We start from the raw sequence: 24,826 nt of genomic DNA, 5'->3' as shown, positions 1-24,826 counted from the left end.
TTTCAGCAGCAACGTTAACTTTCCCAGGAGGTCGCCTATCCATGAACTGGTTTGGCTCACACCTGTTTGGTGTTGGTGGATTACCAGTTGTGAGTTGCACACTGTACAGTAGACTTACATATGGAACACACTAAAGCTGCAACTCTAAAACAGAACTTTTTTTTATTATGAATATATTACAATGATATAATAATATATTATACAATTGTATTAGTAATATTGTTATATATCCATTTATAATCGTTTTATCCAACAGAGGGTCATGGGGTGCCAGTGCCACCTATATAAGCAATGGGAGTAGGGCAGTACAAACTCTGAATGGAATGCCTGTCCATTGTAGTGCACATACATACACTTACATCAATTCAAATTTTCCCAGAAGCCAATTAACCTACCAACATGTCTTTGAACTGTGGGAGAAAACTAGAGCATCTTGCATAAACCCACTCAAACACTGGGGAGGACTTACAAACTCCACACAGATAACACCCTAGTTTCAGAATTGAACCCAGGGTCTTGGTACTGCAAGGCAGCCCTGCTAACCACTGCACCATGATGCTGCACAAAAGGGGGATATATACAGTATACTGATGGAAAAAAGAAAGTCAAATGATGCTCACTGCTCCATTTAGGGAATGACAGCATCTGACACCCTTTCCAAGAAAACCCATACTGAAACCATAATCTGGAACTAAGATTTATTTTCCTTGCAGAACCTAGCTAACAAAGGCATCCTTTAAAAAATCATCAGCAGGCTACCAATATTTAAACCCATATGTTAACTCCAAGTTACCAATCAATGCCTTGTAGTAGATTTTTTTGTGGTGTAGAAGTAGAGACTTGCAACCACACAGCTGATTGAGGTAGTACTGAGTTTAAAATTTGTAGATGGATGGAGGGCCCATTTTTTTGTGGTCCTGTTTAATTTACCATATGTATTTGAATTTTAAAAATCTGTGTTAAATAACTAGTCTGCAGAGTGATGTATAACCAATATACCTGTATAATCTAAGAGGCCAAATATATAGTCCTTGAATTTTAAATCTTCTAAAAGAATCAAGATGAAATTAATTCATGTACTAGTCTTGTTAATTCACTGTATCCCATTTCTAAATAAACTGATGGAAAAAAAGAAGCACAACATTTTCTGGAATGAGAATACTATAGTAATAACTTATATACTTTCACAAAAAGTTGTCAATTTGTTTGTTTGACCAGCAATACAGCTTGTGCAGTGAGGCATTGCAACTTGCCAATCACACGAAAGCTCGTTAGGTGCACTTTTACCCAATGAGGTCCAGGTGGAACAATGCCTGATCAGGTCACCTTTAAAAAGGTTTAGGTCATTGCGAAGAAAAGGCCACACTTTGTCACTTGTCTGTGAATTCCATAATGCCTTGAATGTCACCAAAAGCAAGGGAGAGGGCCATTGGCATGCTGCAGGCAGACATGTCATGTGCCAGCATTGCCAGACACTATGGAGTAAGCCGCTCCACTGTGTCCTGACTGCAGAGAAGGTTTCAGCAGACTTGTAGGACAGATGACCATCCAAGATCCGGTCGCTCTCGAGTGACCACACCAGAGCAGGACTGACACATCAGACTGGTCTGATCTGAGAGATCATTTCAGATCTGCCACCCATTCTGCTGCTGAAACTGCCAACAGATTCAACGCCTGCATCAGTGACAGGATAGTAAGGCTCCTTGCTTCTGGCCTAAAAGCAAGGCGACCTGTCAGAGGCCCTCTGCTCACACCTCTTAGATGTCACACCCGACTGGCTTGGGCCAGACAGAGGCTGTGATGGACTCATCAGCAGTGGTATCAGATTCTCTTCGCAGTCACTCTTCAGCCTGTTCCACGCAGGCAGGAGGGCCAGAGTATGGAGAAGGAGGTGTTTCTTTTTTCCATCAGTATATATACATAGATAAGTGTCAAATGTTCATAGTTAATTGATACTCAGCCTTGATACTTTCATTACTGAATTAATCCTTAATTGTTTGAGTAAGTGAGGTGGTGAAGATCATTGGGAAAATTAAGAACCAAAGATATTGCAATAGAATGAACATGCCACAGTTGACTGCCTCTATAACAGACAGCAAATAGCTAGGAAATTAATATAATCTTATGGACATAGTTGTTCCTGTTGCATATTGATTTAAACAACCATAGTCTTAATCTTCATGCTGTGCTGCTGTATTTTGCACATTTTAAACATAAGAGCAAAATTAATTGTCAGACTGTCATGTACTTGTCATATCCACAGGGATTTTGAATGCAAACATGCTTTAAGGTCAATTGCTTCTCCAAAGGGCAGAGCAGAGGCTCTATGGCTAAGGATCAGCGCCTGTGGCTGGAAGGTCGCCAGTTCAAATCACGTGGCCAGCAGAGGAATCCTACTCTGTTGGGCTCCTGAGCAAAGCCCAACTGCTCCAGGGGCGTCATATAAATGACTGACCCTACACTCTGACCCCGGGCTTCTCTCTCCCTATCTGTGTGTCTCATGGAGAGCAAGCTGGGGTATGCAAAAAATACAAATTCCTAATGCAAGAAATTGTATATGGCTAATAAAGTGATCTTAAAGGACCTTTTTACAAGCATTTCATACTACAATACATGAACAAGACCACAACTGATGCTGAGTTACTTGTCTGCAAACAAAACAAATTAAAGCAAAACAAAACAACTTTGAAAATGTTTATGCAACTACATGCAAAGCATACATCATCTCCTCTCCTACTGAAATCTCTGGGGTGTACTGTACTGTCCTTGTGGAAATAATTCTTCTTGGTATGGCCCCTGTTAATAGCAGTGAAAAACGTCATATACTGTAGATATTTGCTGTATAAGAAGCTTGTTGCTGCGAAGCACAAGAGTTTATTTTGCTTAAAGCATGATAAGGTAAATCGCTATTTAAAAAAAAAGAAAAAATCAGTGTGCATTAACCATATACTAATTTCATGATCCTGGAGAAAAAACTGGAAATCCTGTAAAAATATCAGGGTGAGTGTTATAAACATTTTACATTTTTTAACTTCTTATTCCACCATTATTGTTATATAACATACTGTTAGAAATGCATTGTCTAAATTCTCTCTGACAACAGGTATAAAATTCATAGAATGTGGAAAAAGTTAGTGAATTACAAAACCAAGTTTTATCAAATTTAATATTAACCAACAATGTTTACATATGTATAATAATTGTTTCATTATTACTAGTAATCCAATCTTTTATACACAGTTTATATAATGGCTAATTTTGAGAGACTTAAAAGCTTAAAAAACTAAATATTTATGTTCAGCATACCATGATTAGTACAATATCTGGTCATACTGTGAAATTATTCTAATTACAAAAACTCATGATCACATAAAAAAAATAATTTGATAAGTTCTACATAACCCGCCCTGACATCTGCACATTGTTTGTCAATAGAAGTCTAAACCTTAATCAGGTGTTTGATGGAGATATATTCCTACATGTATATAATGAAATTCTTAATGCACTGTTTTAGCGATACAAAACTATGAAAAGGAGTTAAAAAAATTACATATTTTAGACCCATTATGGAACAAAGCATCACAATAAACAGTATCTTCTGCTTTTAAAAGCTACACGAATGTTTTTGACAATTTTTAAAATAGAGAGACTGAAATGTACCTTTAGTGCTTTGAGAGGTTAACATAAAGCTAATATAATATTATTATATACTGTATGCTGTCTTTTAGACGTTTACTTAAACTGAATGTGGCACAAAACATACTGAATGGTCATTAGAATTAAAACAAAGTATCAAAGTACAATATATCTGTACACAACACAAAGTAACGTACTGTATGTGTGGAATTAAGCAAAAAATAAAACATTTATTATAGTATACTTAGTATGCATATAAATACTAAATAAATACACCACATTCTGGACTGTAAAGCCACAACAACAATTTTTACTTTCAAAATATTAAAAAAAAAATACTGTATATAATTCTACCTTTATAATTACAGGTCACAGAAAAGTGAAGTAGAGAAGCAAGTCTACTATGAACTCCCTGAATTCAACATTTTTGCTAAATTCTACGTTTGTTCGACCTCAGATGTTTTACATCAGTGGGTTTTCTAACATTCCACATGTGAAGTACTATTACATTTTCTTGTGCCTTGTGTATGCTTTAACTGTTTTAGGAAACTCTTTCATCATGTTCATTATATTCTTGGAGCGAAGTCTTCACACCCCAAAATATATGGCTGTTTTTAATTTAGCTGTGGTTGACATGTGTGGCAGCACAGCTCTTATTCCTAAATTGATTGACACCTTCCTGTTTGAATCTCGATTTATTTCATATGAAGCCTGTTTGTCCTATATGTTTTTTGTGCATTTTTTTTCTTTCATTCAGTCACTTACTCTGGTTGTATTAGCTTATGACAGATTTGTTGCTATATGTTTTCCCCTAAAATACCACGTTATTGTAACTAACACTGCAATGCTTGCGATGTTAACAGTAGTATGGATTCTCACTGGAGGGCTAATGACTACAGCTATAATTTTTATTACCAGACTATCTTTCTGTAAAACAACTATGATAGAAAGTTATTTTTGTGACCATGGACCAACATATCGTATGGCTTGTAATGATTATACTCCAAATAACATAATTGCTATATTCTGTACAGCATTATATTTTATTGCCCCTTTGGTGCTGATTGCATTATCTTATTTGTGTATAATATTTGCTTTGTTAAAAATTGCATCAATGGAAGGACGCTTAAAAGCAATGAAAACATGCACCTCTCATCTAATCTTAGTGGCTGTGTTTTATCTTCCAATATCTGCCACCTACCTGGTTGCATTTACAGCCACTATTCACCCCAATGCCAGGATAATAAACACTTCCTTGGCCACTGTCATTCCTCCTCTGTTGAACCCCATCATTTATACATTAAAGACTGAGGAGATAATGGTAGCAATTAATAAGCTTTACAAAAGAAACAAGATATTTTCAACTATAAATAACAATAAATAACAAGACCATTCTTGGAAGCAATACTTATACCAACTCAAATGCAAATATTCATGGAAAATGTGGAATACTGCACGGATAGTGTGTTTTTTATTTTTAAGTACAAATCTTATCTTGGTGTCAATGAAAATGAAACAATCTAGCTTCTACATCAATAGTTCATTGGGCACATGTATAATATTCTTTACATCTTAGACAGTGGGTTTTCTGATTTACTGAATAGTGTTTTTTATTGGGATAATAAAATGTTTTTCTGTGTTTCTGCACATTTCAGAGAACACCTGAAGTGATGACAAAGACATTGTTAGAGTGTTTTATTCACTGATGAATATTGCTTTACCCTTGACAGACTTGGCACAAGACAATATATTTGCTATCTTATGTTGGTAATTTGTTAATATTGTGGTTAGCATTACATTGACATTGACTGCTGCTTTGTCAACACCAAATGACAGGGTGATGAAGTGTGATGAGGGTGGAAGGAATCTTAACACAACAACAATTCTGGTCCAGACTGGAGGGAACCTTACTGCTCATCATACTGTACATTGGCAAATGTCTCTTAGTCAAAACTTTTTCCGTTCTTGCAAGCCAATCCGAAACTTTCCAATTTTCAGCACAATATTAAAAGACCACATACTGTAAACACCACTAGGTTTATAGTGGCATGACTTCAATAACGTAATACTGAGGTCTGTGCAACAAACTGTATAATGCCAATCAGAGAAGACCAAGAACATCCAACCTTTGCCAAATGGCTTCAGCTGCAAAAGAAGAGTGGTGGAGTATCCCACAGCAGTCTGTGCAGAGGTTGATCAGGTCTATGCGTCAACACTGCCGGGACTGTGTAAATATTCAAAAAAAGAAACTCTGTAGGGTTTCGATTTTGATTGTCTGTCAAATCTTCTGTAATTTAATTTACTATGTTTATATTTTATTAAATTTATTAGACCTGAATGTTTTATTTCCTTTGTACATCGGTATACTTTAAGAAATCACCCTGTTATGGTTCATTTTCTGTTCTTCATGACTGGTCTGTCCATATAAACAGGAGCTGCAGTGGCAAATGATGCTCATCGCTCACTTTAGGGAATGAAAGCATCTGATGTCCTTTCCAAGAAAACCCATTGTGAAACCATAATACTGTATATACAGTAAATATTTTCTTTCCTGTCAGGATTAACTCTAGCTAACAAAAGTGTCCTTTAATCCTTTAAGAGAAATTATCAATAGGGAATGAGTTTATAATCTCATATATTAATTGCAACAAACTAATGGCTTGATTGATTTTTTCTTTAGGTACAGTAGAAGCAATTGTCTTTCAACCACCAAGCTGACTGAGGACGTATAGAGTTTACAATTTGCAGTTAGATTGTGAGTCTGTTTTATTGAACCTGTTTAGATTTGAACCATTTGAGTGCAGTGTCAGTAATTCCAAACAAAGTCTCAAGACGTGAAACTAGGATATCATGGTTAACATTGTCAAAAGCAGCACTTAGGAAGAATGAGGATAGAAAGAGAACCAGAATCAGAAGCAATTAGAAGAAGGCTAGTCATTTTGACTAGGTTTCTGTGCTGTGAAGTTGTCGGAAACCGCATCGGACGGAATCAAAAAGCTATTTGCAATGAGGTGATTATTTAACTGAATTGTAATGTGACGTTCTAGAATTTGTGCAAGAAAGGGTAAGTTGGAGATGGGGGTGAAAATTGTTAAGATTGTCCAGAGCCATGTTTGGTTTTTTTGACATTGGGGTAATGGCAGCAGTTTTGAGGACCTTTGGTAAAACCCCTATTCATTTATTATATTGAGGACAATGGAGCAGAGAGAAGTAAAACAGGACTGAAATAAAGTGGTGGGATATACAGGGTATACAGCTGGTGGATTTCATATGCGAAACCAGTTGACAGAAGGATGCAGAGTCAAGAAGAGAGAAGTTAGAGAGAAGGGAACCAGTAAAGTTAGGCAAGCAGGGAAGAGGTGTGGAAATGATGTGTGTTGTGGAGAGAATGTGATGCCAAATGGTGTCAATCTTGGAGCTAAGGAAATCTAAAAATGTGTTGCAAAGTTGCGAAGAGACAGAAAATATTAGGGCAGTTTGGCTTTAGCAGGATGTTGATGGTGGAGAAAAGGTGTCTCCAATGATTAAATCAAGCGCGTGTCCTTTGTTATGTGTTGGGTTAAGAACAAACTGGGTTAGATCACAGCATTCCAACAGGGCTAGAAAATCCTTAGCTAAACTGGAAGACCATACGTCAATATGTATATTAAACTCCCTAAGAATAAGGATCCTCTTAAATCTGCGGCATAGAAATGAAAGTAAATTGACAAACTCACCTAAAAAGGCTTCATTACGTTTGAGTGGTCTATAAACCATGGCAATGATGGTAGAGTGGGGAACAGACATTTAAAGCACAACATTCAAAAGAAGAGAGAAGAGGTACAGTAACATATTTATTAGTTTTACCATATTTATATAGTAATATATCTATCAAGCCAGTTTTTCTCAAGTTATTGCTTCTCAAAATAATGACATCATTTGAAATCAGAAACTCCCTTCTGCTAGGCTTTCTTCATTTTGCTTTTTTTCCATTTGTGTTTTTTTCTAAATTTCCCCAGCAACCTGTTTCCTACACAACTAAACTTTCGAATCCTCTAAGGCAGAAATGCCTGATGTGTCTACAACGGTGTGTCTACAGGTTTTCCATGTATCTTTAAAGCACTTGCATCTGAATTGCTCAGAAAAACTTGGAAATTGGTCCATTAAACCAGTAAGCAGCTAATTTAACTTGAGAGATGAAATGGAAAGAAAATCTGCAGACACACCAGCCCCCCAGGACCAGGATTGGAGCGTTATACTCATGTTGCCACTGTAAAACAGAACTTAAGATGCATGAGTTTTTTATCAATAAAATTAAAGGGAGAATATACAATACATATTATTAATATATACTGTACATAATTCTAAATTGGGCATAATTGTTTGTAAGCTATTACATTAAATTTAACTTTACAAAAGATTTCTGAATGTATCCTTAATTCTTTAACCCAGGTTCAAATTAAGCTTTGGCAGGAGCAAATGACTGATGTGGACTGGAAGTGACAAGTTTGCTTATGCCTTTAATAGTTTCTGCAAGTATCTTCTCACATACTGGTAGAGATGACTGTCATACCTACAGGAGTATTGATTGTTAACATGTTTTAAGGCCCATTAATTCCCTAGCTTTGTGCAGCACTTCATCCAACAATACTTGAACAAGAGCATAACTGATACTGAGTTATTTGTCTAAATCTTCAATGTTAAATATAATCAATTTTACATAACATTAAGTCTTTGATGTAACTTTAATATAACAAAAAACAAAACATACACTATCTACTACTTTCTTAGTGATATCTCTGAGGTGTACTCTTTGTGGAAATAATTGTGCGTGGTATGGCCCCTGTAGATGGCAGTGAAAAACGTCATATACAGTAGTTTACATATTTATAAATGCCTGTTGCTGCAAATGCAATCAGAAACACACAGTTAATTGTACTTGAAGCATGCTTTGTACATTGTTATTTCAAAAAAAGAAAAAGCAGTGTGAGTTAACAATATTATAATTATATGTTCCTGGATAGAAAACTAGATTTTTTCCCTGTAAACCCTTGGGTGAGTATTATACAGTAAATATTTTAAATCTATGTAGCTTTTTATTACTTTATTAATTTTCTCAATATATGTACAGTATATGAAAAAGTATATGAAAGACACATAAAGCAAATTAATTATTTTCAAGTGACATATACTGTAAATCCTTATTCATTCAACATTTTAACATATTAAATATTATTACAGAATATATTTCTAACATTAGAAATGCATTGTCTAAACCCTTTTGTTGGTAGATATAAATTTCACAGAATTGCAAAGCAGAAGCACACGGACTTTAATATTAAACCTGACCAACAATTTTTACATATGTATATAGTAATTGTTTAATTATTACTATGAATCCAGTGTTTCATGTGCAGATTATTCTGTCGTCCAGTTTGAACAAGTAAAAACGTGTTTTAACTCAAAACAAGAAAGTATTTATAATAAGAAATGACAATATCTGGTTCTACTGTAATTACAAAAACTCATGAACACATTAGAAGGTAAAATTGACCCTGACTTTCATACAATGGGTTTGTCTCTAAATGTCATTTGTTAGTCTAATCTTTGATCAGGTGTTTCATGGACATAGTGCAATCGTGAACAACACTGTAAGCACATATACCATGCAATATATAGTTTAATTTCATTTTATAATGAATTTAGAAGAAGGCTATGAACTCTTTTTAGCTGTACTAAACTGTGAAAAGATGTTCAAATCAATTACATATTTTAGAAGTATAGTGGTACAAAGCTGCACAACTAATAAAACTACAATGACTTTCCCCTCTTCCTTTCCAGGATGTTTAACATGAAGCTAATGTTACAAACAAACGTATAAATGCTACGTTTGTTCGACCTCAGATGTTTTACATCAGTGGGTTTTCTAACATTCCACATGTGAAGTACTATTACATTTTCTTGTGCCTTGTGTATGCTGTAACTGTTTTAGGAAACTCTTTCATCATGTTCATTATATTCTTGGAGCGAAGCCTTCACACCCCAAAATATATGGCTATTTTTAATTTAGCTGTGGTTGACATGTGTGGAAGCACAGCTCTTATTCCTAAATTGATTGACACCTTCCTGTTTGAATCTTGGTTTATTGCATATGAAGCCTGTTTGTCCTATATGTTTTTTGTGCATTTTTTTTCTTTAATGCAGTCACTTACTCTATGTGTATTGGCTTATGACAGATTTGCTGCTATTTGTTTTCCCCTGAAATATCAAGTCATTGTCACTAATACTGTAATGCTTATCATGCTAACAATAATATGGATTCTCACTGCAGGGATAATGACTACATTAGTAGTTTTAATTACAAGACTATCTTTCTGTAAAACAACTATGATAGAAAGCTATTTTTGTGACCATGGACCAACATATCGTATGGCTTGTAATGATTATACTCCAAATAACATAATTGCTATATTCTGTACAGCATTATATTTTATTGCCCCTTTGTTGCTGATTGCATTATCTTATTTGTGTATAATATTTGCTTTGTTAAAAATTGCATCAAAGGAAGGACACTTAAAAGCAATGAAAACATGCACCTCTCATCTAATCTTAGTGGCTGTGTTTTATCTCCCAATATCTGCCACCTACCTTGTTGCATTTACAACAAGTAAATTAAAAAAAAATCAGTAACAGAGCCACACCGGTATTATATGTGTATAGAACTGTTTAGTTCACAAAAAAAGAGAAAATTGTCATGTTGTGGAAGTTTGTGTGTTTTCTTTTATTTGTATGAGAGAGAGGTTAAAGAGAAAAAAGTTTTGGTTTACCAAACCAGAATAATAAACACTTCCTTGGCCAATGTCATTCCTCCTCTGTTGAATCCCATCATTTATACATTAAAGACTGAGGAGATAATGGTAGCGATTACAAAACTTTATAAAAGAAACAAGATACTTTTGACTATACAATAGATAAATAGCAAGATCATTCTTTGAATAAATAATTATTACAACTCATAAGAATGATCATAGAAAATGTGGTATAATGTTTAATCTGCTTAGTGCAACATGTACTATTTAAAACTACAAATTTAATCAGTGTCAACAAAAGGCAATAATAATGCACGATAAAATACAACAGTCTAGCTTTTACATCAATAACCTATTGGTTACATATATAATATTCATTGGGTTTTTCATTTGCTATGTTGTATTTTTACTAGAATAATGAAAGTTTTTTTGTGTTTCTGTGCATTTCTGTGCAGAAGAGAACAAATGAAGTGTTGTGAAAGAGAGTGCAATAAAGTAGGAAGGAATCTTTTTTAACATCTGGAGGCAATCTAACTGCTCATCATACTGTACATTGAAAAATGTCTCTTAGTCAACAACTTTTTTCTGTTTTAGCAAGTTAATCCGAAACTTTTAAATTTGCAGTAGAATAAGAAAAGACTGCATGGTGTTAAAGTTCAAGAGCAGACATTCTGTATGGTTTCAATTTTGATAGTCTAACACATTTTCTGTGATTTCATTCACTATGTTTTGAAAATTTGATCAAATTCATTAGACCTGAATGTTATATTTTCTTATATGCACCAGTATACATTACAGAAATCACCCTGTTATGATTCATTTTGTGTTCTTCATGATTGGTCTGTCCATACAAACAGGAGCTACAGTGGCAAATGATGCTCACTGTTCCGTTTAGGGAATTACAGCATCTGACACCCTTTCCGAGAAAACCCATAGTGAAACCATAATCTGGAACTAAGTTTTTTTTTTCCTTTAGAAAGTAGTTAACAAAGGTGTCCTTTATAAAAACATCAGCAGACAACCAATATTTAGACGCATATGCTAAGTCAAAGTTACAAATCAGTGTCTTGTAGTAGATTTTTGGTGTAGAAGAAGAGACTTGCAACCACACAGCTGATTGAGGAAGTGCTGAGTTTAGAATTTGCATCTGTATAGAGGGCCCATTTTTATGTGGTCCTGTTTAATTTACCATATCTGTTTGCATTTTAAAAATCTATGTTAAATAACTAGTCTGCAGAGTGATGTATAACCAATATATAATCTAAGAGGCTAAATATATAGTCTTTTAATTGAAATCTTCTAAAAAAATCAAGATGTAATTAATTAATGGGCTCATCTTGTTAATTCATTGTGTCCTGTTTCTAAATATATAATATGTAGAAGCATTGTAAGTCTTACTTGTTTACAATTCCAATTTACACTTCTGGTTCAACTCACAGTTCGGGCACATATTATAATTGAAACTACTCCAGATTCATGCCTACATAATATACTGTAAACCTAAAAGTGAGTTACGTGTGGTAGAATGCTGTACTTGTACAGTATATCAATGCATTCAGTATACAGTAAGGTTTGTAATGTATTTCAAACACATAATAAAGGTAAAAACCATTCTGTGATGGATCCGTGTTTTTGTTTGCAAAGTATGCAGACATTTTTCAATAACTTTATACTATACAGCAACTTACAAAACTGATTAAAAGACTTCATAATTATGAATCACTTGGTGAAATCTTGTTTTTATCAGGATGTACTAATAACTTTCAAAGAGAGAAAGAAGAACAATAATAAATGATTAAACAGGAAGACATGCTTTCTTATATTGTTCATTTTTAGTTGCCTTGAAAGAATTTTGTAGAGGGGCTACACTTGTTATACAGAAAAGAGACAGCTTATACAAAACTGTTTGATCTACCAAGTGTCAGTGTGTAAGTGCAACTTTGAAAAAAAGATTTTTATAAGTTATGTTTGATTAAAACAAAATTAAAACTAAAAAAACAGTACTGTTTTCAATTCAATGAATGGAAACCTTTAAAGAATACAAAAATGAAGTAAAGCACTACAGTTCTAATATCTTTGAATTGGTAACTAAAATTAACTCAGATCAAGTTGTTGACAAGATCTCAGTAGCTCAGTATTTTTAGAAAATCCCACTAGGATAGTATTCATCAAACAAGTACCTTAGACAGTTGAGATTCCCTGAAACCATCTTACATAAAGCTAAGCTAATTATCTGCCAATTTATAATGTTTTTTCTTTGATACTGTAATTGCATTTTACTCTATAATGCCTTTATTGACAAGAATATTGTATTCTTGTTTATATGTACATTTTGAATATATAGCATAAACTGTCATATTTTCCTCTTTTTAACTCTAGAATATTTGTTTGTCTATCTACCAGGTCAGTTATCCTTCAAGGTCAGTGCATTAAACCTAAAAATAATAAAACCATTTGATCGCCCCTACTGATAGGCTTTATTTATTTTGTCTTATTGCAAATTACCTAAATGTTTTTGCTGTAAATTCTTATTTTCTGTGAGATCTTATCTTCTTTAAATCTTTTCAATATTTCTTGTGATGTTTTAGTGACAGTGAAGCCCTTTAGGCTTCAGAATGACTCACTAATTACTACAGCACACTAATACTGTGCTAAACCTCCCTGGTGGATTACAGTACAATAGAGCTCAATTAAGGTAATGCTGTATGATTTATAGTACTACTCTCTCAATTTTTTAAACAGTTCTCTAACTCATCATTAATGTCTGCTGACAACAAAGCCTTCATACAATTTATGACACAACAGAAAAGCAAAACACCTGAAAAACGTAATGTAATAGGCACATTGGACTTATGCAAAAATGTAACGATATGCAACTAAAACGATATATAATGATATAAAAACTGGACCTAGAATAAAATTGTGAACAATATGGGTGCACACATTGTCTAAGTAAAATGAAAGAGATTATAAATAAGTAATTTGATTATTCACAATATGAACAGTACAAATTCTTGTTTGTAGCCATTCTGATGTTCTGATTAGCCTGTAAATGGACCCTAAAATTCTCAGATCACATTTTCACCATTACACAATGCCAGATTGTTACGTTTTAAGAGCTACTGTATAGTCCCATTCTTCTGGTAAAGCTTGGACAAGCACAAGCCTTGGTCTCTGGTATCTCTAGTCTACGCACCTGGAAAAGGAATCTAGAGGATATGTGTTGTCCAGTTGGAATGTTGTTGTCCATGTCCACGCAGGCACCGGTAATCAGTCCCACACCTCCTGGCACAGTTAGAGCACACTCGGGCAGATTTTCACAGCTGGTGGCCAATTAACCTATTATTTACTTGTTATTTCTTTGTTTCATCTCCCTGAAATACTTCCCTTTCCCTTCATTCAGGGCTCTGTTATTAGCTGAGTTATTGTGTGTTTGCTACCTTGTAATTTATTTACACCAGTTTTCTTTTTTCTCTACCGTTTTTGTGCTTGCTTACTTAATACAGCATTTTCCCTGTTCCTTGTCCATGTTCACTACCACTACCACTCTGCAGCCCTGAGTGTTGGGTATAGTTTTTGTATTTTTCTGTTCTATTTTGGCTTCCCTTTTTCTTTTGTTGCACTCTTGCAGTGTCATTACAGAATGACAGAGCCACAGAAGGAGAACTCAGCTGAGGCCAGAGAGCTGTCCCAACTCCTGGCATGGCATGAGGCAGCACTTCAGGTGCAGGACCAGCACACCATGGAGCTGTTAGGAGTCTTAGAAGACACCAGCAGACTGTTACAACAGATATTAATTTTTATCAACAATCGCCTTGGTCTCAACACCGAGGCAACAAAGGCAACGAGGGCCCCCACTCATTTCCTCAAGTCCGCCCACTCCTGATGCCAACACTGCATTATGCTGCCAAGAGCCTTATCTTCAGCCCCCTCAGCCTTATTCAAGTGATCCAGAGGGGTGCAAGAGTTCTTTTTGACACAATGTGAAATAATTTGTGCTGCCCATCCATCTTCTTTTCCCAATGATTAGGTGAAGGTGGCTTACACGGGTGAGCCTGGTCCTGACCCCGCCAGCTTCTACCTTAAGCTTTTTCTCTCATTTTTGATTTGCCTGGACAGGATGAGGAACCCACCAACCGTTTACTGGACATAGAGCAAGGGAACATGCCTCTTTATACTGTAGGTTTATCTTCCAATTTCAAACTCACATTATTAAGAGTGGTTGGCAGTAAGATGCAAAGCTGGACTTGGTGGACTAGATGAGCCAGGTGGCATCTTCTCGATTCCTACTCTTCTCCTTGTTCTTAACTAAACAGTCCTGCCCAGACCATCACACTAAGATATTCTTATTGATCGATCTTTTCTTAGCTGTTAACTTTATGTAAATGTGCACAACACTTACTGACATTCATAAGGGTGATCTTGTCTCTATTCAAGGATGAAGAGCACTGACTTCATCCACCCCTCATATTACTAAGTGCATGAGGAAATTGTTCTACTGAAAGGAGAGAGCACATGGGTTCCTTTTATTTCCTGTTTCCTTCTTAATTTTACAAAAGCTTCACATTCAACAAATGAAATCACTTCCATCACCTGTGCTTACTACAGTATGTTCTCTTATTAATGAGCTGATTTAGTGTTAATGTAATAAAGTCAATACTGTACAGTGTATCACTGCCAGTCAGAAAAATCAACAAATATCCAAAATCATTATACTCTATTTTTCAGAAAACATTGTAAATAGAGTTTCACATATTTGGATGTTCAGTATATAATTAACAATTTTATTAAGACGTACAACAAAAAATTAATAAATTTCACTCTAAAGCTTTTGTATAATACCATAGATCTCAGATTTTAACAAAAGCATAATTTCACATAGCAAACCACATGGCTGCTATGGCTGCCACCACGGTGGCTTTTCTTATTTATTCCTCCTTAATTAAAAGTGAAAACAGTAGATTTCTATGGATTTATTCAATTGATTCTGTGAATTCCCTGAGAAGAAATAACAGTAAACTAGGTAGGGTACAGGGCTTAGTTTCCCAATCAAAGGCAAGATATTATTGTTCAGCTTTTTCACAGTAACACAAGAGCACCCTAATATGCACAAAGGAATTGTAACACCACTCGAGGACAGGATGATGACAACTGCACTCTGGTACATAAAAGGATGGTTTAAGGCAGGATATGCAGAGACAACAGAGTACAGAGAAAGAATTGCACCAGAATTCCAACATCATCTTTTTTTATCAGGTATGAAACAGAAATATACATCCAAAGAAATATAAAATAGAATATAAGAATTAAATCTTGTTTTTTTTTCCCTTACAGTATAGCCATCGTGACTTTAAGATATAAAAATAATAATTGACACATGTATCACTGTGCACATTAAATATTGTGATATTCAAAACGAAATAACTTGTTATGAAACTGAAACATGTCATGTCATGGGAAGTTTAATGTGCAGTAATTATTATCGTTTCACTAGTATCATTAGCAGTACTGCAGTGTTGTCATATTTTTATGATTTCCTTTCCCTTTTTACATTTTAGGCTGAGAAAAACTGAAAAGGAGGAATCGGAAGCACTTTTTCAGTTGCCATCAGAAATGGAGATAAACAAAACATTCCCAAAACCTGTGGGGTTTCTGATAGCTGGTTTTCAGAATGTGCACAACAGTGATTATTATTTCATATTTTTGGCTTTTGTTTACCTGGGAACCCTGGCAGCCAACTTCATTCTAATGTCCATTATATGGTTGTCAGTATGTCTTCACACACCAAAGTACATAGCAGTTTTTAATTTATCTGCCATAGATGTGACTATTAGCACAACTCTCATTCCAAAATGTATAGATCAATTTCTTTTTAATTCAAGATTTGTGTTATATGAAGCGTGCTTAACTCAAATGTTCATGTTTCATTATTTCTATGCATTAGAATCTCTGTCTCTTGTTGTTATGGCTTATGAAAGATTTGTCTGTATTTGTTTTCCACTGAGGAGCAGTACAATCAACACAAACACCAGGATGCTCATCATAATTGCTTTTTGCTCAGTTTTGGCTTTAGTGATCCACATTATATCTGCTGTTTTTATTACACGCTTGTCATTCTGTCAAAATGTTCAGCTAATTCAGAGCTATTTCTGTGATCATGGACCAGTGTTCAAAGAGGCCTGCAGTGACAATTCTCAAAATTGGACCATAGCCAAAATTTATATTATTATTTTCTTTTTTGTGCCAATAGCTCTGATTACTTTATCATACGTGTGCATTATAGCTGCTCTTTCAAGGATTTCATCTGGACAGAAGAAGCTGAAAACATTTAAAACATGCACAGCCCACTTAGCCTTAGTGGCCATATTTTTTATTCCTCTTTTAGTAACATATATGATAGGATGGACAAACATGTTAGTGGACACTGATACCCGAATCCTCAACACATCTTTGTCAGCAGCCCTGCCTCCTCTGCTGAATCCCATCATATACACCTTAAAAACTGAAGAGGTAATGGAGCAAATTAAGAAGTTCATCAGAAAGCAGAAGGCTGCTCCAGTAAATCATTTATATTCTCATTAGTCTGGAACTGTCAGGGTTTTCCCCATTAAAAAATTAAAGAATACATGCTTAGCTCTTAGGGTTATTATGCACACAGCACATAAAATTAAACACCTAACCCTTTTTTTAAATAATTAAGTGAAAAAAAGTGACTTAGTATTTAAGCGAAAAAGAAAAAAAGAAGTATCAGTTCAAGTGTAATCTAGAACCTGAATAGTATAGCCCATCTTATATATTTCTTTAATTTATTAACGTATAATATATATTGATATATTGATTGTTTTGTCCAAAGACTAATTTACAATCAAATTAGAGAGACTTCATCCCCACAAGTACTGTATCTTTGAATCGCCGATTTCTAAAATTAACCACTTTAAAGGTCTAGTCCTGAGACTGCATCGTGGATCTAGGATTCATCCTTTGATATTTTTTCCGCTAAGGCACTTTTTTTTCAACTAGTCTGCATCCGTAACATTCTACACATTTCAAAGCTGAACACGTGTATTTGTAGTCAATTTCTTTCTTTTTGTAGTTTAAACTATTAAATATATAGTAATTCATTCAATTATGTGTATTCATGTATATGAGTACACATACAAAAAGAAAATACAAAATACATATTTATAACAGAGTAGAAATGTTACATCTAAGCATTAAACATATTGAACATAATGTTTGGTTTAAATGCAGTGGCTTCAAGCTACAGTATGTTTAAAGACTTAACCCTGAAACCCTTGACCATTCAACACAAACTTTTCAAGAACAGAATACCTATCAAAACCTTAATTTTAATATTTACCATTTTTTGTATTATTATTATATTATATTTATTTATTTGTATCATATATTTTCACTCAAATAAGTGGAAGATTGCATTTACTCTTAAAAAAAAGTCTGTGCCCTAAGCCTAATGTACACAAAACCTTAGCTAGGGTTAGGACACCTACAAAATGTAGAGAATGTTATATGGCAAGGCTGTGTTTTCGGACAGCAATGAAATTTTGGAAAATAGATAATTCTATCAGTCGGTTGTAATGAGTGCCATTTTCTACACAGTAGAGTGCTGAGGCTCTGGAATTAGAGCAGGGGATGCTAACAGGCTAAACAAGCTCATCAAAAGAGAAAGCCCTATCATTGGGTCTGACCTGGACCCCCTGGAGGTAGTGGCTGAGAGGGGAATGGTGTCCAAATTAATGGCCATCATGGACAATGTCTCCCATCCCCTCTCTGACATGCTTGTGAGAATGAAGAGCACGTTCAGCAATAGGCTGATCCAACCACAGTGCGACAGGAAGCGCTACAGAAGGTCATTCTTGCCTTCTGCCATAAGACTGTACAATTCATCCACTATGTGTCTGGGCAGGGGCAACACTGACATTGACCTGTTTTTGGACTAAACATTAAACTCTGCTTACATTTGGTTTTTCCTGTTTACAACTGTTTTTTTGTGCAATATATGCTAGGGACTTGTGCAATTTTTTTTATATTTTAATGTGCAATACAACCCTTTGTGTACTGTTCTGGGTTATTTTGTATATTCTGTAATGTGAGTAAGTCTTTTTAGTGCACTTCTCACTGACCATATTGTACTGTATGTATTATATTGTTGTATTATTGTATCATTTATTACACTGTGCTCTTTGACTGTGCTAAGCTGCTGTTGCACTGCAATTACCCTCAAGGGATCAATAAAGTATCTATATATAATTCAGTGTTATCATTAATTTTTCTCTCTTATATTTATGGCTCTACAATGCATTGCCCCAAAAGGGAATGTTGTGTAATTTGTCATAAAAGGAAATGTTTAAAAGAAAGTGAGTGATGTATACTTTTCAAACTCTTGTATTTCACATTGAATGCACTGGCATATTAACAGATACAGACACGATTTATTGGGTATTCCCAACTCTTGCCCTATTTAATCATGAAACCATACTCACTGAGAAAAACATTGAACAAAAAAATTGAATTTGAAAAGCAGAATACTTGTCAAAACATAGGATTTTATGATTGTTGAGACATAGTGTTCGTTTTGACGCGACTGATTACTCTTTTCAGACTAATCTTGATTCAGGAAGTAGTAGTTCAGGTGGGTAGCTGCGTCAGCATGCGTAGGCTGCAAAGGAACAAGTAATAGGTTTATTCCATGCTGAAAATAAGAAGAGAGAAAACACAACGTTTCGGCCGTGGAGCCTTCTTCAGGTGATATATACACACCTGAAGAATATATAGTACCTCCCCTTTATTCAGGGAGGTATATTATCCACTCAGTTGAGTGGAAGGTCACATTCATTTTTGGAACAAAATTTGAACCCTAACCCTAACCTCCCCAAACCCAAAGCTAGGGTTAGGGTTAGGATTCCAACAAAACTTGGAGAATTTTGGATGGCATAATTGTGTTTTAGTACAGAAATGAAAGTAGGAAAAGTCACATTTCAATGTTTTCTACACATTTTTTCTTTCATATATAGCTCTATACAATGTTATGTTCTAAAAAGGAGTGTTGTCTCAAATACCCTAAAATCAAAGTGTTAGAAGAAAAGGATTACTGTATTCTTTTCAACTTCTTGCATTTGGCATTGAATGCACTGGTATATTAAAAGATACAGACAAGATTTATTGGGTATTTCTGACTATAACCTATTTAACCCTGAACCCATGCTCATTATTAACACCATTGAGCTTGAAATTTCCAACAGCAGAATTCTTGTCAAAACATAGAATTTTACCTCTTTTGATACAATCTCTTATGTTTGAAGAGGCTGCTTACTCTTTTCAAACTAATATCTTGATTCCAGGAGGTATATTCACCTCTCAAATGAGTGGAAGTTTGCATTCATTTTTTGAAGAAAATCTGAACCCTAACCCTAACCTCCCCAAACCCAAAGCTAGGGTTAGGGTTAGGATTCCTACAATACGTGGAGAATGTTTAATGGCATGGTTTTGTTTGAGAACTGAAATGAAAATTAGGATATTTTAATGTTTTCTTCAATTTGTTTTTCTTCCATACAATTTATGGCTCTTTAAGCAAATGAAAAAAATAGTATTGTATACTTTTGAAACTCCTGCATTTTAACATTGAATGCATTGTTGTTAACATACAGTACTGTAAACAGTTGAAATGTATTGGGTATTCCTGGCTCTTAACCTATTTAGCTCTAAAACCATTCTCATAGAGACTGCTTGCTTAGTCTTTTCAGACTAATATTTTGAATTATTACCTGTGACAGCCTATGTTAATATAGTCAATCAATCAAAGTACTAATGAATATCAAAAATCTGTATAGTCCATTTTTCAGAAAACCTCCATGGATTGAGCGATAACTATTTTGATATTAAGTATTCAATTAACAATGCATCATTTAGAAACGTCGATGAAAATTAAAAGCATATATTCTCAATTCTGTAGAATAGCACAATAGGTCAAAACCACTTTTGAAAAATTATCCTAGTAATACTGTATCACAGAAATTGTAACACAGATTTATTTCACACTTTAATCTACCTTCTTGAACTTTGGTAAGTCTTACTTTAAACTAAGAGTAAAAGCATTAGTATTCTCCTTTTGAGTCTCATTCCAGAATACATGATATACTGGGAAGACCCAGGCTCTGGTTTCCAGATGACATAAATGGTATTATTTTTTAGCTCTTTCTTGGTAACACACGAGAATGCTCACATGCACAAAGGATTTGCCGTACCACTTGAGGAAAAAGTGATGACAGCTATGCTCTGGTGTATAACTGGATATCTTATGGTAGGGTGCTGATATACAGACAGCACACAGAACAAATTTTACCATCATCTTTCTGTCAGGTACAAAACAGAGTTAGCACACCTACATAAATTTAGAAAGAGCTTCTGTATTATTATTATGTATTATATCTTGTTTATATTTCATATAGCATAGTTACCTATACTCTTAAATAATAGCAAAAATAGAGAACTGAGAGATATAGACAAATCACATATGATATCCCTTCAATTTTGTAATAGTCAGAACTATATTCCTGGCAAATGAAATTGAAAAAGAGGATGTGATGTTTGTATTGTTTCTGTGTTACTAGAATCATTGTTAATATTACAGTATTGTCATCTCCTTTACTTTTTATTGCCTTTTTGATTTTCGGCTGGAGAAAAGTGAAGAGGGGGACTTTGAAGCACTCTTTCAGCAGCTGGCAGCAATGGAGAAAAACACCACCGTGGGGTTTCTGATCTCTGGATTTCAGAATCTGCCGCACAGTGATTATTATTTCATATTCCTGGCTTTCGTTTACCTTGGAACCCTGATAGCCAATTTTATTCTAATGTCCATTATATGGCTGTCTGAATGTCTTCATACACCAAAGTACATAGCCATTTTTAATTTATCTGTAGTAGATGTGAGTATTAGCACAGCTCTTATTCCAAAATGTTTACATCAATTTCTTTTTGACTCAAGATCTGTGTTATATGAGACATGTTTAACTCAAATGTTATTTGTTCATTCTTTCTATGGCTTAGAATCTCTGTCCCTTGTTGTTATGTCTTATGAAAGATTAATCTCTATTTGTTTTCCACTGAGAAGCAGCACAATCAACACAAACACCAGGATGTTTATTATTATTGTTTTCTGCTGGTTATTAGCCTTTTCATATTTTACTGTTGCTGTGGTTTTCATAGCACGGTTGTCATTCTGCAGGCCTGTTCCTGTCATTAAGAGTTATTTCTGTGATCATGGACCAGTGTTCAAAGAGGCCTGCAGCAGCTATAGTGCAAATTGGACTATAGCCAGTGTTTATACTGTTACTTTCATTTTTCTGCCACTGGCATTGATTATTTTGTCATACGTGTGCATTATAGTTGCTCTTTCCAGGATTGCATCTGCACAAGGGAGGTGGAAAGCATTTAAAACGTGCATGGCTCACTTAGCCTTAGTGGTCATTTTTTTTATACCTGTCTTAGTAACATATATGATTGTTTGGACCAATTTACCAGTGGACACTGACTCCAGAATCCTCAACACATCTTTGGCAGCAACCCTGCCTCCTCTGCTGAATCCCATCATATACACCTTAAAAACTGAGGAGGTAATGGAGCAAATTAAGAATTTCTTGAGGAAGCAGAAGGCTGTTCCAGTCATTCTTTAGTACTCTGATACATCCAGAAGTGTAATTTTTCTCTTAAATGATAACAATTACTTCGTTCTCAGTGTTATGAAAGAAGTAACAACACTTCAGAAAACCAGAGTAAAATACAGAACAAAAAGTTAATTGTCTTGTTTTTTTTAATTTGGTATAATTGTGCAACTACAAAATTTAATTTTAATCTCAAACATGACTGTTAGAAAACATTTCTTTTTTAGTTGTATAATTGAACACTTCAACATATGTTTCTTTACCTGTATTTTTTTAGTTATAATAATGAATAAAATAATAGCAATAGTTAATATTTATGTAATTAGTATTTTAGTGAAACAGCAGAAGAGATGTACTTGTTTGTATGATCTTAAGCATGAAATGTGTAACCACACAAAAATATATGATATAATATCCTATAAAACCTTAAATTCTTCATGTTTTCAGGTGGTGGTGTTACATCTACTGTAACTTGAACAACTTCAATTAACGCTGTTTTAATATAGTGGTTTCAAGCCATATTAACAGTCCTAATATAATTGAGTGACGGTAATAAGTCATTTAAGAATGTGCCTTGCAATCTGTACACCAAATTGGAAAGACTGACATACACGGCTGAAGTGTTCGTGGTACTGTAGTTAGCATTGCTATCTCTCTGTTGTTCTGGTTTTGAGTCCAGCCTGCATCACCTTCTGTGTAGTATTTGTATGTTTTCATAATTTCCGGATTAATGTATGCCTCTAAATTGCCATTCTTGTGTTGTGGTGTGTCTGAATTGCAGCTATTGTCTGCTCACCACAAAATTCTGTTGCAGTAAGCAGCTATTAAAAATACATGTAGGAAAATGTATATTGGTTTCACAGTTTTCCTGAATTTTAGTTAAATATTTATTATTATTGACTTATTGTTTCAGTCCTCATCTTTGGTCTACATTTGTGACCTCTAATCTTTCTTGTAGCACTGCACCTTTTTACATAAAGTAGAGTTTAAATGCATTTATTGCATTTAGTATTATAAATATTGTATATTAATAAAACGAAACACCTTCTCATGTGTATTATGTTTATTTACAACTGTAGCTTAATTACTTTCCAATAATTTGCATATATATGAGTATGTGAAAAGTATTGTCCTGGATACAACTTCTAACTGCACAAATGTGGTACATTTCAGTATACAGTAGACAGAAGTAGATGCTCACTGTCACTGGGCTGGGAGCAGCTTGCTGCCTGTAGTTGCTCTTGGTAACTGCAGCATTCACATGAGAGCTTGCATCCCACCCGAGCCCATGAGAACCAGATCAGCCACCCATACTGTGCATCTCACTCCCTTTCAATCAGGGACTCAATCGTCCAATCATCCCTCCAATAAATGACTGCTTTTAAGCCCCCAAATCCTGCAAATTCAGTGCTCTGACGTTGAGATTCCTCAAGTAGTGCAATTCCCTGCCTGCTTCAGGAACCTGTTTTTGTGAGCATCAGCTACTCTAAAATGCCATTTTTCTTAGGTGAAGAATATCTTCAGGAACTGGATGCAAAACTCCTATGACAAAAGACAAGCCCCCCTCATGCCACACAGCCCATTCAGACACAGTTTCATTGTCCCTGAAGTCAAGGACTAAGACCACATTACAGCTGTAATATATTGTATTTTCTCTAGTATATTAGGGTCTGGAGCAAGACTGGTATAAGGGTTATGTTAGGTCCACAAACAGGTGACATGTTAGGTCCATGTTGAACCCTTTCCGTGAGGATTTTAATTAATTTTAGTTCAGCAGGAATAAAAAGATATCCACATCCAAGAGACCATTGGTCTGTATATCTATCTAATTTTTGACATTTCTGAAGGTTTGCTTCAAAATCTAACGGTAACATCATCACGTCCGCCATGTCCAGGGTTTTTTAATCATATTTTTGTCAGAGCATTGTTGCCTCACAGTGAAGCCCTGGGTTCAATTCTAGATCTGTGTGGAGTTTGTATTTTCTTCCACTGTTAGTTTATGTTTCCTCTGGATGTGCCGGTCCTCCCATAGTCCAAAAACATACTGAGATGACAGGGTAATGGGCTCTAGGTGCATGTATGTGAGTGTCTGTGGTTGTTTATCTGTCTCCCCTGCAATTGACTGGTGTTTCATCCAGTGTGTACCCTGCCTTGCATCCGTTTCTTGCTGAGATAGGCTCTGACTCCTCTGCAACCTTGAATTGGAAGAAGAGGTTTGAAAATGGATGTCACCTGTAACGTCACATCCCCGGTGAAGTTACCGCCCTTAATAAACTCTTTCACATTCCAGTGCAGTTTCCAATTAACTCATCAGACACACCTTCTTCCACCTGCCTACTTAAACCAACCTGACACACCACTCCTTGGTCAGTATTGGGTTTCACCTAGAGCCGCATTGTTTCCTGTCCCCCCCCCAAGATTTCTAGGTTTTTGGCTCTGACCTCTGGCTTTCTCTCTGGCTTCGTCTTCCGGATCTCGACTTGGTGATTGTGGATTTACTGTTTTTTTTACCCTGGCCTGACCTCCTGACCCACTTTTTTGGAAAAACCCCTACTGGTACTTTTGAGTTCTGATGCTTCTGTCTAGGGTCCTTCTTCTAGAGTGTAACAGTCACCTATGACATCTTTTGCTGATAGGTCTTATCACAGCCACAAATTCAACCTTCAGGTCTGAATGGATACTGAAATTCATTTAAATCCTCTACACTGTAGTTGTATTTGTATA

At 35.1% G+C, this 24,826-nt stretch overlaps 4 protein-coding genes across 4 annotated transcripts; all 4 read left to right on the top strand.

Moving 5' to 3' along the window:
- The first annotated feature begins 3,714 nt into the window (after window positions 1–3,714).
- LOC148830581 (olfactory receptor 1E16-like) lies at window positions 3,715–5,020 on the top strand. The gene is made up of 2 exons (XM_088921394.1): window positions 3,715–3,747; window positions 4,025–5,020. Exons 1-2 carry the CDS (start codon window positions 3,715–3,717, stop codon window positions 5,018–5,020), a joined length of 1,029 nt encoding a protein of 342 aa, XP_088777520.1.
- Window positions 5,021–6,772: 1,752 nt separating this feature from the next.
- Window positions 6,773–14,310, top strand: LOC148830580 (olfactory receptor 1E16-like). The gene is made up of 4 exons (XM_088919933.1): window positions 6,773–6,797; window positions 9,473–10,301; window positions 10,448–10,532; window positions 14,056–14,310. The coding sequence occupies exons 1-4, from the start codon at window positions 6,773–6,775 to the stop codon at window positions 14,308–14,310; spliced, it is 1,194 nt and encodes a 397-aa protein (XP_088776059.1).
- A 1,727-nt stretch (window positions 14,311–16,037) lies between these two features.
- LOC148830579 (olfactory receptor 1E16-like) lies at window positions 16,038–17,006 on the top strand. The gene has a single exon (XM_088919932.1). It carries the CDS (start codon window positions 16,038–16,040, stop codon window positions 17,004–17,006), a length of 969 nt encoding a protein of 322 aa, XP_088776058.1.
- A 4,163-nt stretch (window positions 17,007–21,169) lies between these two features.
- LOC148830578 (olfactory receptor 1E16-like) lies at window positions 21,170–22,114 on the top strand. The gene has a single exon (XM_088919931.1). The coding sequence runs from the start codon at window positions 21,170–21,172 to the stop codon at window positions 22,112–22,114; it is 945 nt and encodes a 314-aa protein (XP_088776057.1).
- Window positions 22,115–24,826: the final 2,712 nt, after the last annotated feature.

This window comes from Atractosteus spatula, chromosome 7, assembly GCF_055471065.1.
Source record: "Atractosteus spatula isolate fAtrSpa1 chromosome 7, fAtrSpa1.hap1, whole genome shotgun sequence".
NCBI lineage: Eukaryota > Metazoa > Chordata > Actinopteri > Semionotiformes > Lepisosteidae > Atractosteus > Atractosteus spatula.
Note: the sequence above shows the minus strand (reverse complement) of the source record. Positions and strands in the feature narration are given on the sequence as shown.